This window comes from Rhamphochromis longiceps, linkage group LG11 (genome assembly GCF_057381845.1).
Source record: "Rhamphochromis longiceps isolate RC_006_pf linkage group LG11, R_longiceps_female_GT1.1, whole genome shotgun sequence".
Lineage (NCBI taxonomy): Eukaryota > Metazoa > Chordata > Actinopteri > Cichliformes > Cichlidae > Rhamphochromis > Rhamphochromis longiceps.
This window is the reverse complement of record NC_140567.1, coordinates 37837549-37850837: the sequence shown is the minus strand read 5'-3', so window position 1 is coordinate 37850837 and position 13289 is coordinate 37837549. Positions and strand designations below refer to the sequence as shown.

At 43.2% G+C, this 13289-nt stretch overlaps 1 protein-coding gene across 1 annotated transcript; it reads right to left on the bottom strand.

Moving 5' to 3' along the window:
- Nucleotides 1-5763: 5763 nt before the first annotated feature.
- LOC146659962 (uncharacterized) lies at nucleotides 5764-12242 on the bottom strand. Its single transcript, XM_085421932.1, has 6 exons — nucleotides 12168-12242; nucleotides 11839-11892; nucleotides 10518-10874; nucleotides 9680-10432; nucleotides 6855-6952; nucleotides 5764-6464 (listed from the first exon to the last, which is right to left on the bottom strand). Exons 2-6 carry the CDS (start codon nucleotides 11873-11875, stop codon nucleotides 6324-6326), a joined length of 1386 nt encoding a protein of 461 aa, XP_085278058.1. The 5' UTR covers nucleotides 11876-11892; nucleotides 12168-12242; the 3' UTR covers nucleotides 5764-6323.
- Between the last annotated feature and the right edge of the window lie 1047 nt (nucleotides 12243-13289).

Genomic DNA, 13289 nt, shown 5'->3' with positions numbered 1-13289 from the left:
TTCTCTGTTTGCATCACTTGTCATGATTTGGAGTTTGAGCCTGTTTATCAGCACCGACCTGTCTGCTGCTGTCTTCTTCTTCTGTTGCAGCCTCCAGACGTCACTGAGGACCAACGAAGAAGAATGAGGCCAACGCCACTATCACCTGTAATATACCTGCTGCTGTCTCTTTTTATCGTAATCATCACAAACTGTTTTTCTTCACATTTGCTCTGTTCTCCTTGTTCTTTCAAAATAAATGAACACTCCTGCCACCATCAAAATAATAAAACTTAATTTAAAGGTTCTCCCCACAACCTTGTGTGTTCTGTAACTCCTCAGTAAGTCCGGTGAAAATGAGCCCTGTCTGCTCCTTTCTGATTCAAAACTCTCACTGTGCCTCTTTAGTAAATCCCAACTGTAGCTTTTTAACACTAAAAGTTGACTTTGCACCTGCTGCAAAGCGTTAGGAAATCTGGCCATATTCCAACTCGCATGAAGAAGTGAAATTTTCCATCCATCTGCAGTCTAAGCAGCAGGGAGAGCAGGGTGATCAGCCAAGCAAAGAGCCAGATCTCTCCAGCGTGTCCTGGCTCTGCCCTGGAGCCTCCTCCCTGTAGGACATCCCTAGAAGACGTCAGTTAAGCGACCAGGATGCCAGTGATAGAGACAAATGACAGAGCTCCTCCTGTCTCTAAGACAAAGACCAGCGACGCTCCAACCACAGCTCATTTCATCTCACCCCGTGGAGATTTGCTCCGTCACTGTCACAACTACTACAATGACCTCACCTGCAGTGATGGGTGAGTCCTTCTCCTCTTCCCCGGATTCGATTCGATGTTCTCTGTGGAAGGCGTGGCAGTGGGAGTGGCCACTACCTCCTCTCAAATCAAGTTACAGTTTGCTAGAATCATTTCAGGGCCAGCTAAAAGTCTTGCTTCATGTCCTGTCCAAACTCCTACTGAATTTTCCTCTCAGCCGCTGCCTGGGCCACACTGGTCCATGTTGAGGCTGCAGCTCATGCTTCCACCATGTGGAAGAGGCCTCTGCAAGACCCTCCCGGGACATATATGTTTAGAAACGCCAGGTCTGTCGGGTACCAAGCACCTGATTCAAGTCACCACCAAGTGCTGATCAGCTGAGCTTCTCTCCCTTCACCCGTGTGTCCAAGAAACTGCAGATCTGATGGTATGATGACAAAATCAACCACTGACCTGTAACTGAGAGTCCCGTTCAACACCATCACTCACTGAATCACACACGCTCTCTTTCTAAGGAGTGCTGGAACATCACATTTTCTCTCTGCACTCATGTTAAAGTCAACTTTAACACTTAACACCTGTTAATGTCGGTGTAAACCTGCCTCCACTGGTTTACACCGACCTCAGCAGGCATTTCCTGCTTCTAATCTCTGCTCTAAATCAGATTCCATAACAAAGTGGTTGAGTCGCAGCGTTGTGATTAAGTCTGCACTGTGTACCGTTTCAGCTGTCGTCACATGCAAAGTGCCCACTCAGAGAGAAGGTTATAACCTACATGTGGCTGACGCTTCCTGTTGGTGACCCATATTTGTCAATAAACAGCTAACCACAGGAAGCTGCAGGCTGAATATTGCTCCATTACTTTATTACCTGCTGTCACAGAGCAGATATATTGACTGGACCCTTGATTAGCGATGCCCTGCTAGTATTGGCTTGGACCCTTTTTGCATTCAGAGCTCTCTTAGTCCTGAGATTCAGTAAGATGCTGGAAACGTTCCTCAGAGACGTTAGTCCATAAGGACAGATGGTGTCATGAAATCAATATCCTTAGTATCCTTATTTTCCTATTATATTGTTTTATGTACTGAAGGCTTGTAGAGCAAGGCCACTTTTGACTTTTGCTCAGGTATCAGACACCTGATCAGGTGACTGATCAGACACCAAAGTCTGGGAGCATTTCCCCACAAAAACGCTCTGCCAGTGTTTCAGGCTCACCCAAGGATTCCTCTGACATGTCAGAGATGAGGTCTGTATCAGCGTCATCTTCTGATGCTGAGAAAATTTCCAGTGACCTCGCCGTTCTCCTCATGATGAGAGTCATCAGAAAATCCAAACCTGAAACTCAGCACTTTTTTGCCAGGGCAGCATGTACTACAAAAGAACCTGACGCGATCCTCAAGCGTCTGAGAGATCTGATGCAGCCTGAACTCAGCAGCACAGAGTCCGTCACAAGTCTGATGAAGGACAAGAAAAAGTTCATCAAGAAAATGACCAAATGCCTCATCAAGGAGTTTGGCTCCCCAGACACTGTGTTAAAGGCTGCGATGGCAAAGGATGCGTCTTTTGATGAGGTTCTGACAAAGCATCTAAAAATGCGCCTCGGAGTCATCCCCGGTCCTCCCAAAAAGTCCAAAATTTCCAGGTTTTTTTCAGCGTTGGGAAAAACTCTGCGAAAACCCTTCAGGTGGTTCACTAAAGCCAGAGATGATTGAAATGACCATCCTGGCTTTTCCCCGCCGCCCTGCTTCTTTTAACATCTTGAAGCAGAATTTTAGCACCAAATCCAAATTCTAACAACTGTAGTTCACGCCATCTCGTCTCCTTTTTGATTTCCATCCCCCCCAACCGGTCGCAGCGGATGGCCGTCCCTTCTGAGCCCGGTTCCGTTGGAAGTTTCTTCCTGTTAAAAGGGAGTTTTTCTTCCCCACAGTCGCCTCGTGCTTGCTCAGAGGGGGATCGTTTGATTGTTGGGGTTCTCTGTAGTACTGTAGGGTTTTGACCTTACAGTACAAACAGGGAGGAGACTTTGTGATTTGGTGCTTGATTATGCAAAATATCTAATTTGGCATAAAATAAAAATTTAAAATAATTAAAAATACATTCCAACTTTGTTTGTGTTCTTCTTCTGTTGTCAAATATGTAGAAAGTGTTGCACGTGTGATTTTAGTCATTTAGCATCAACATGTAGCCAACATGTGTCTGTTTGTGATCCTGCTGCATCTGTTTTTGTCTGATTTGTATTGATAATAATAATAATGATAATAATAATAATAATAATAATAATAATAATAATAATAATAATGATAATAATAATAATAATAATAATGATAATGATAATAATAATAATAATAATAATAATAATAATAATAATAATAATAATGATAATACTTTTTATTTATAGGCACCTTTCAGACCCTCAAGGTCACCTCACAGTAGCACGTAAACAACACCATAAAAAACATAAGAAAAATGTATATATAGCAAACATGGTAGATAAAATTTAGACATAAACAGTCATAAAAGTAAATATAAAAACTGAGCAGGTAAAAACGGCCTAAGACAGATCAGGTGTATGCAATTCTAAACAGATGGGTTTTGAGTAGTGATTTAAAAGTATTGAGACAGTGTGTGGAAGTATGCCCTAAGAGTGGGGCTTTCCCACACTGCGTTGGCGTTATTCGTTTTCAAGCTGATATCATTTGTACAGTTAGTTTTATGTCTGCTGTTTTTCTGCACACAGTATACAGCAGTTCCTGCAAAATAAAATGGATGGAAGGAAATCCATTACAAGCTGTAAATCCGCCTGAATGAAGCTGTAGTTGGTGCATTTGGCCTCTGGGAGGCAGTGTTGCATTCAGCTTCTACTTTGGACCAAACGCTGATGCAGATTTGAGCTCAGGTTAAACTGACTGAGAATGCAAAAATACAGGTGGAGCCGACAGCAGACCCTTTAAGTGCTCATCTGCTTCAGCTACACCCACCATGCACAAGCAGCTCACATGAACTGGGTGAAGGAGGCTGGACAATCGCATGAAGTGGGTTTTCAGAGGATCTCTGGACTGAGCTGAAGCAGTTTGGACCCTCTGAGTAAAAACACATAAAAGCTGGTTGACACGTTCTGAGTCTCGGCTCGTGTTCAGTCATCTTTTCTCTTTAATTCGCCTGTTAAAGCAGGAGAAATAGTTTTTCTGGTTTGGGATCAGGCAGACTTCTGCATCGGGGTCAGGAAACACAGGACAGACATGAGAGGCTTCTTTATTATTACAAAGATGGTTTCAGACTGCAGTTTGGTTGTTGTTACATTCAATAAAGTGTAAAAGTGTTCATGTTTGACATGAGATGGTCAAACTTGTGTAGACGCAGGGAGTTTCCAATAAGAAAGAAGCTCTAAAATAACAAGACAGGAAGAGTGTTAACACACACACGGCAATACAAAAAGAGAAGTAAGTGGATTATTCTGGACTGAGGTCAGATTGTCTTTGAGGAAGTTTAAAGTTAAAGAAAATGTGGAGATCATCAAACATCGTTTCCAAGCTAATGTCCATGACCCACATCAACTCATGGACTGAACATACACACACACACACAACCACTAGCACTTTATACAGCCTCTGTAGAAATTAGCCACATATCTCACTGATCTAAACTGCGCTACTGTAAACGCCGTGTAGACAATCATACTGTACAATACAATAATTATAATTCTATAAACGGTTTATAGAAGATCAACCATCTTCTATAAACCACATGCAAGTTATAACCAGCTGTTTATAACTTGCATAGTTCATATTGATATCCTGTTCATAGCCTGTATACTCACTACAGCCTGCACATACTTAGAGCTTATTCATGACATACCTTCATACCATGAACATTGTAACAGACCCATTTCTGTAATACATCTATATTGTGGCTAAAGCACTTTCTGGATGGATGCAAACTGCGTTTCATTGCCTTGTACTTGTGACGTGTGCAATGACAATAAAGTTGAATTCTATTCTATTCTCGTGGTGCAATGTGAAGGTTTGGCCAGCAGATGGCGCCATGGTCTTAAACTCCTTAGAGTGTTACTGTGGAGGTGAAGGGCTGGACTTTTAAATGGTCAGTCACACATTTTCAGGAAGAACGATGAAGTCCTGAAGGAAAACTCGATCATTACCACTCAGACCTTTTCTACTGTTAGCATCTCTGAATAACAAAAATGTTATTGTCCAACAAAACGAGCATTTTTCTAAAGATAAAAAAGAGTCAAATCAACCTGTGAACATCAGCCATTAAAAATCAGCTGATCAGTCACTTCCTGGTGGGCAGACTAAACCGACCCAGAGTCACAGCTCCCAACTTTGGAACAGCTTTCCTCAGCCCATCATTTACTTTATCTCATTCTCACGAAAGCCCCTCCCACGGTAAAAGAGAAAATAACAAACAATACAATTATTCAAAACACATGATCATCATGAAAAGGAAAAATAAAGACATGCATCTGTAAACACATCAGCCACGTCCATGTCAGGGCAGCGACTGCTGACAACTCATTTTATAGATGAGCTTTAATCTGTTTCCTGTTGTTTTTGGCTTTTGTTCCTCTAATGTGTGTGTGTGTGTGCGTGTGTGTGCAGCAGTGAATGCACCGCTGTGTGGACAGGTACTCTGGTCTTAATGTGGAGTTTTATCAGACTGTGAAACACTTTGTGTTTTAAAACAGAAAATATTTGATCTGAATTTATTTTGAAAATCACCGTCACACAGCCGTCTCGTCGCTTTCACAGATTTTTCTGTGAACAGATGAGCAGCAGAAGTTTTCAGCATTTTACATTCAGATGTTTCACAAACTGTTGGATTGTCTGTCTGGGATTTCATAGCCAGTCATGTGACTGCTGTCCCGCCAATCAGCTTCACTGTATGTGAGACTCTTATTGTTTAGCATTAAACTTCATGTTGTCTCAGCCTTTATGATGTGTGTTACTGCATCAAATTCAAAATAAGAGCATAAAAATGAAGCAACTGAAAGTTCTGACAGGACAATAAAATATCAATAGACTTTATTGAATAGAGTTTACAATGAAGATGGATGCAGAGCCATGACTGTAGTTTACAGAATCAAACAGCAGCAGAGACATTTCTGAGACAGAAAAATGTATATTTAATATGATAATAGAGAGCATAAATGCGCGATTCACTGACATATACGGCATATCTACTGTTATATTGCTGGGTGCTCATTTGAACTATAAAGTATGAAGTCAAAAAGCTCAGACATCAGGCTGCTCTGAACACTCAGTTTCACCTTTTTCTCCTCTTGAACTTTCATATGTAGAGACAGGATATCATGAACATTTATATCTGAGACACAGAAGGTCCGCCCACCCGCTCACCTGCAAACTTTAGCTTCACCAATCAGAAGAAACAAAGAGGCATAAAACAGCTCATCAGACACTCTGATCTGAGCTTAGGATAAAGAAGGATGATTTCCAACTGTCAGTCATGCAAAGCTACGCTGTTACAGTCCAGCAGTCAGAGTACAGAGATGGAAATAAGTTGAATTACACAGCAGATCATCTGAGGAACATCAGCCAATAACGTTCAGACTAAACCGCCACAGTCTTCCTTCTCACTGTAAGCGGCTGTCTCCTCCTCTCTGTGGAAAACCTTCCCATCAGGCTGCGTCCTCCACCTCAGCTTCACCTCCTCAGTGACTCCTTGCTCCACCAGCTTCTCCCTCACCTGAAACACAGTTTTCACACATTAACAGAAGCTCCTCATTAATCAGCCGTTGTTTCTGTAGTGAGCAGAAAACGTTGTTGGTGCTGTTTCTGGGGGAAATGAACTAAATGAACTGGCTGGGGATGAAACTGAAGTCTGGAATTAGGCCTCATTGCCTGTCATTGGTTCACGTCGTCTCCTCACAGTAATCTGAAATTAAGTGACTTCTTCAAGTTACCAGTTAAAAAGGTTAAATAATACAAATGGATGGGATTGCATTAAACGAGCCCCGTATCTCTGCAGCTGTGTGCTGTCACGTGTCCCTGAACCTGCACAGACTCACTGCTCTCTATCATTTCACAGTAGTTATAGCGGTCTGTTCCTTGTATCGGGGCCCGTGTGACCTCTGACCTGCTGCAGGATGGATTCTTGCACTGTGGGGTCGTTCAGGTCTGCAGATCCCGCCCTCAGCTGAACCTTCACTGATCTCGAGGCTGAAGGTTTGACATCTGCAGAGAAAGAAAAGGGCCATTCAATTCAATTCAATTTTATTTATACATCACTAAATCACAACAACAGTCGCCTCAAGGCGCTTTATACTGTGCGGTAGACCCTATAGTAATACATATAGAGAAAAAACCAAGCAATCAAATGACCCCCTATGAATAAGCACTTTGGCGACAGTCAGAAGGAAAAACTTTTTCCCTTTTAACAGGAAGAAACCTCCAGCAGAACTCAGAGCTCAGGGAGGGGCGCAAATGGAAGAACGCAGTCTTACATATTTGTTTAATATGTGCATTGAAGGACATGTCCTGGTCAAAAATGACTCCAAGGTTCCTCACAGTGTTACTGGAGGCCAAGGTAATGCCATCCAGAGTAAGAATCTGCTTAGATACCATATTTCTAAGCTTTTCAGGGCCGAGTACAATAACCTCAGTTTGATCTGAATTAAGAAGCAGAAAGTTAGCGGCCATCCAGGTCTTTATGTCTTTAAGGCATTCCTGCAGTGTAACTCATTGGTGTGTGTTATCTGGCTTCATGGACAGATAGAGCTGGGTGTCATCTGCATAGCAGTGTAAATGTATGCTATGTCTTCTAATGATGCTGCCTAAGGGAAGCATGTATAATGTAAAAGTGCTATATAAATAAAATTGATTTGATACTTTACTTAGGCAATCAAATTAAGATAGATTTTATGTTGTTGGTTTTAAAGAACTGGATGGATATTTTAATGTATTTTTTATTTCTATTTTTCAAGAGTTGGAGAAGTGCCCTTTTTTCATAACTTGGCCTACCCTTTTTAGTTTTGTTAATATTGGCAATAGTGAGAAGTACTATGGTTGGATTCAAATGTATTTAACATAGGGCATCTAATTAAGGTAAATGTCATGTTTTTAGTTGGTAGAATCTGATGAGCAATATTTTATTTTATTATTTTTTATTTTGTTTTTCAGTTTTCCTCCTGAGTGATTGCCACCTTAACGTGGTCAGGGGGTTTGTGTGCCTCAGTGACACTAAGATCTAGACCTGCAGAAGCTGAGCCTTCAGGGGGGACACCCAAGTTGGTCAGGTTTTAGGGTAGAGGTTTGACAAAGTGCAATCCAATTACATGACAAAAACAGTTATTCAGAGCACCCCACATTCGCCTCAGCTGCCACCATGTGCCCCCTTTACATTTCTGTCTGCCCCCTCATATATGCCTGTCTAGAACCAGCCCAGCACACCACCCCCTCGGCCTGTGCTTCGAGGTTTCTGGTAGTTAGAATGACTCGGGGGTGTTGATTCATTTAAACTAACATAATCATCCTGCTGCAACCAGGTTTCTGTAAGGCAGAGTAAATCGATTTGTTGATCAATTATTAAGTCATGTACTAACAGAGACTTGGAGGAGAGAGACCTAATATTTAATAATCCACATTTCACTGTTTTACTCTTTGGTTCAGATGTGGATACTGTATTGTTCTTTCTTTGTAATTGTTTATGTTTAAGTTGTTTGTTGCTGGTTTTTAGTTTGTTTTTTGTCTGTTTGGGAGCTGACACAGTCTCTATGGAGATGGGTTTTTGGGGGGGTAGCAGGAGCAGAGAAGCTGCAGAGAGGCGTGTAAGACTGCAACTCTGCTTCCTGGTCCCAACTCTGGATAGTCATATTTTGGGGGGTTTAATAAATTTGTCCATATTTCTAGAAATGAGAGCTGCTCCATCCAAAGTGGGATGGATGCCGTCTCTCCTAACAAGACCAGGTTTCCTCCAGAAGGTTTGCCAATTATCTATGAAGCCCACATCGTTTCTGGGACACCACTCAGACAGCCAGCAATTTAAGGAGAACATGCGGCTAAACATGTCACTCCTGGTCTGATTGGGGAGGGGGCCAGAGAAAACTACAGAGTCCGACATTGTTTTGGCAAAGTTGCACACCGATTCAATATTGATTTTAGTGACCTCTGATTGGCGTAACCGGGTGTCATTACTGCCGACGTGAATTATGATCTTACTGAATTTACGTTTACCCTTAGCCAGCAGTTTTAAATTTCCTTCAATGTCGCCTGCTCTGGCCCCTGCCGGTGTCTCTAGCTTCACATGTCTGAGAACAGAATCACCAATTACCAGAGTTTGACCCCCGGCGGGTGTGTCGCCGAGTGGGGAAAAACGGTTAGACACATGAACGGGTTGGTGGTGTACCTGGGGCTTCTGTTTAGGACTATGCTTCCTCCTCACCGTGACCCAGCCGCCCTCTTTCCCCAGCTGCTTGGGGTCTGCCGGGGAACAGCTAGCGGGGCCTACGCTATCTTCGGCTGCACCAGCTACAGGGGCCTGGCTAGCTATGGGTGAATGAAGGGTGCGAAGCCGAGTCTCCAATTCAGTAATCCTGGCCTCCAGAGCTGCAAATATGCTACATTTGTTACAGATATCATTACTGCTAAAGGAGTAACTAAACATCTGACACAATGAGCAAGAAAGTGCAGGAGGGACAGGTGAAGTAGCCATGGTGCACGTGAAGATTATACTATGAAAACAGAAGTTATCTAAAGGTTTTTAATTAAATTGCTACGCAGATAAGCTACTCAACTACTACTTCCTGTTCCTGTGTTGAAACAGGAACAGGAAGTGATACTCTACCGCAGACAGAGCAAACACTAAATGACAGCGCCACCCAAAGCATCGGCAGTGCTGTGCCAAGAGTGTCCGGATGAGCCCAGGAGGACCAGACTGTGCAGAAACACAGAGGACAGACTCACCTCTGGAGCAGAGGAAGGGGCGTTGGTCATCACAGTTATGACTGTTGAAGGAGCCTGTTGATCCGACTATTGTGGCACAGTTTACGCTGTTATCAGGCTGCCCGGGCCCCCACGGCAGGTTGGAGGCTGTGCTCGAGTTTGACCACGTCCAGTTTCTGTACAGTCCAATCCAGGCACCAGCAGTATCTGACAACATAGAAGCGACCTGGCTGTTGTCCTGCGTGTTGGTGATGGTGCTCAGGTCTGTGTACGTCTGTCTGCAGTGAGACTGAGCATCAGACCAGGTCATTGAGTTCTCCACCAGGATATCAGACGGGGTCATTGAGTTCTCCACCAGGATATCAGACGGGGTCATTGAGTTCTCCACCAGGATATCAGACGGGGTCATTGAGTTCTCCACCTGGATATCAGACGGGGTCATTGAGTTCTCCACCTGGATATCAGACGGGGTCATTGAGTTCTCCACCAGGATATCAGACGGGGTCATTGAGTTCTCCACCAGGATATCAGACGGGGTCATTGAGTTCTCCACCTGGATATCAGACGGGGTCATTGAGTTCTCCACCAGGATATCAGACGGGGTCATTGAGTTCTCCACCAGGATATCAGACGGGGTCATTGAGTTCTCCACCTGGATATCAGACGGGGTCATTGAGTTCTCCACCTGGATATCAGACGGGGTCATTGAGTTCTCCACCAGGATATCAGACGGGGTCATTAAGTTCTTCACCTGGATGTGTTTGTTAGTCGCAGCTGAAACAAAAGATCAGACGGATTCAAACCTGCAGCTAAAATGTTCAGTTTGTCAAACCCTGGTACCAAAGTCTGAAACACTCACCGTCATAGCAGACAAAGTAATGTTTATTTGAGCACGGTGCAGTGGACCATGATCCAGATCCAGTTATTATCACACACTCATCAGTCCCTGGCTGTCCCGGTGACCACATGTTAAACCAGGATGACTGAACTGGACCAGTTTGAGACCAGGTCCAGTCTTTGGAGAGTCCAATCCACGCCTCGGTGCTCCCCGCCCTTTTCTGGGCTTCCTGGATGAGAGCTGAGCTGTTAACGATGGCGAGGTCAATGTACTCATCTCTGCAGTATTGCTGAGCATCGTTCCAGGACTTCTGCAGGTCAACCAGGTGGAGCTGTCTGACTAACTGATCAGACTGAAGATGGCAGACCATCACGTAACCTGAGAGGACACGAGTCAGTCAGCGCGGTCACAGACTCACCTCAGCTCGACTATTTTAGTCATCAGGAGAATAAATTCTTTACATGCTACCACAACGCAAACTTTTTGTTGACATCTTTAAAGACGTGAATATATGTTAATATATGTGTCCTTCAAAGGATGTGTAACTCGTGTACTGGTTAAAAGCTGTTTTACGGTGCCTGTGGACACCTACACACTGGTTTCCTGCTCCAGGGCGAAACTCTCACATCAGCTTAAAAAGCTGCTTTAACAGTGCTAAGTTTGTTTTTCACTCTGGCCTTATTGCACATGTATTTGGACGATTTTTCCTCTTCAGTGTGCACAATGAAGGAAAACGACGTGTTAGTGGTCGAGGCTCAAAGCTGAACAACACGTGCACTAGGGCTGGGCCATATTATACCGTTCACGGTAATACCGGTACAATGTTAGGCAACAATAAGAAAATGAAATATCGTGATAAATATTTTTGGTCATATCGCCCTGCTCTAACGTGCACACGGACGTGGTAAAAGCAGTCAGGATCTTTTTCAGCGAGCTGACGGGTTTGCAGCGTTTCAGGCTTTCAGTCAGATTTCTACACAGAAAATAAAATCAAGACGTGTTTTTCTCAGCAGTGCACACAAACAGCCACGTTCATGCACTGACTCTTCCCTCCTTTCTTTCTTTACTCTTTTACTTCACTTTATACAAACTCTTACAAACTACCGACCATTAAACTGTCAATCAAACTTCTAACTGGACCCAAAGAAACCTTTAGAAGTTTAGTTGACATGACAAAGGTCTTTGGAGATTGTACGAGTGTTCCTGTGACTGCTTGAAGCTCGTTTACAGACACCTTTAAAATAATCCCTATGGAGCAGTTCACTTTGTGCTTTCTTTGATTTTCTGACATCAAAAGTTTTATTCAAACTGTAAATGAGGCGACTGAGATGAGTTCACAGACCTGAGAGCAGCAGCAGGATCAGTCCACACCTCTTCATGACTGAGAGCTGAAAAACTGTGAAGACGTCCTCATGAATCTCATCTGCAGCTGCTCGTTCATTATTAATCATAACACTTAAAGCAGCATCAACAAAGAGGCAGCTGTCTCTGTCATTCACTCCATTTCTATCTAATCTAATCATTCAAACAAAACTATCAAACATATTTAATATTTGAAACGTTCAACTTTAAAAATGTTGTCTTCCTTCAATTATCATCATTTTGTTTATTAGAATACCAGACAATGAATGTGTGAGATTATCAAATAAACCAAACATATGCAGAACATACCCGACACGATGAGACGTCTGTGCAGCTGTGACAGTCAGAACTCTTCATCTGATATAAATGTCATCCTCGCTCCTCCTCCCACGTCCATCAGAGACTTTGTAAAAGTGGTTTTAGAAAGCAGCCCAGTGTTCATTACAGTGCATTTGATTAAAGATGCTCAGAGTCGTTTAACTGAAGATGACTTATTCAAAGTTATTACAGATGCAAACAGACTGACGTCTGCCCGACCACTTCAATGTTCCTTGAATAATCTAAAGAACTTGGAAAGAAAAGCATCTGATCTTCTTTAATTTTCTTGAAGATGTTTCATGCGAGAAGCTTCTTCAGTTTTAAGGTCAATTGGTGGTGAGTGCCAGATTTCCAAGCTCTATGGGAGTGTCCCCTAAGGAGGTCATGGATCTGCTATTGATCCTCTACCTAATCACACGGGCCAAGGTGTGAAAACGGGTGTGGGTCACAATCAGCCAAGATTTCGGGTGAGCTCACTGTGAAACTTAGCCCCACCCTATCATGTGATTTCCTGAGTTGAAATGGTTCATGATGTGAGCGGGCATTAAGGTGTCTAGGAAGGATCACCAAACTGGCTTATTGATGGCAGACAGTTGGTGTCGAAAGCCTCTGTTCAAAGAGGGTTGTTCATTGTGGACATAGATGGCTTCTTCACTTGTCTTTCAAACCATCTGTCTTCTCAGTCCAAATTTTGAACATTAGTGTCCTTGAAAGAGTGACCTTTGTCCTTTAGATGCAGATGGAGAGCCAAGTCCTGTCCCGCCAAGGTGGCTCTTCTATGTTGTGCCATGCCTTTATGAAATGGCTTTTTGGTGTCTCCAATATAGAGTTCTGAGGATTTTTGAGATCCCTTCCCAGACACCTTAAAGCCCACTCCTTAGAATACAATGACCTGGATGACTGAGAAACCTCAATTTTCCAGCTGATGTGGCAGGTCCGACTTAAAAACTCCCACTGGTTCAGAGGTAGCTGAGGCCTCCAGCTCAGCCTCTGGTTAGGCTCCGGGCAGTTTCTATGAAGGAGCCGGTTGAGCCTCACAAAACACATTTTCAACACAGTTGTTCAATAAAACATTATTTATATGCCCACAATCGGTGTGGCAGCAATTTTTCA

Bases quoted from the DNA above. Each gene is read 5' to 3' on its own strand.
- LOC146659962 (XM_085421932.1), bottom strand. From the start codon at position 11,875: ATGAAGAGGTGTGGACTGATCCTGCTGCTGCTCTCAG. The intron at 10,875-11,838 runs GTCTGTGAACTC...GTGTCCTCTCAG, and splicing joins GATCCTGCTGCTGCTCTCAG to GTTACGTGATGGTCTGCCAT. The intron at 6,465-6,854 runs GTCAGAGGTCAC...ACTGTGTTTCAG, and splicing joins AAGAATCCATCCTGCAGCAG to GTGAGGGAGAAGCTGGTGGA.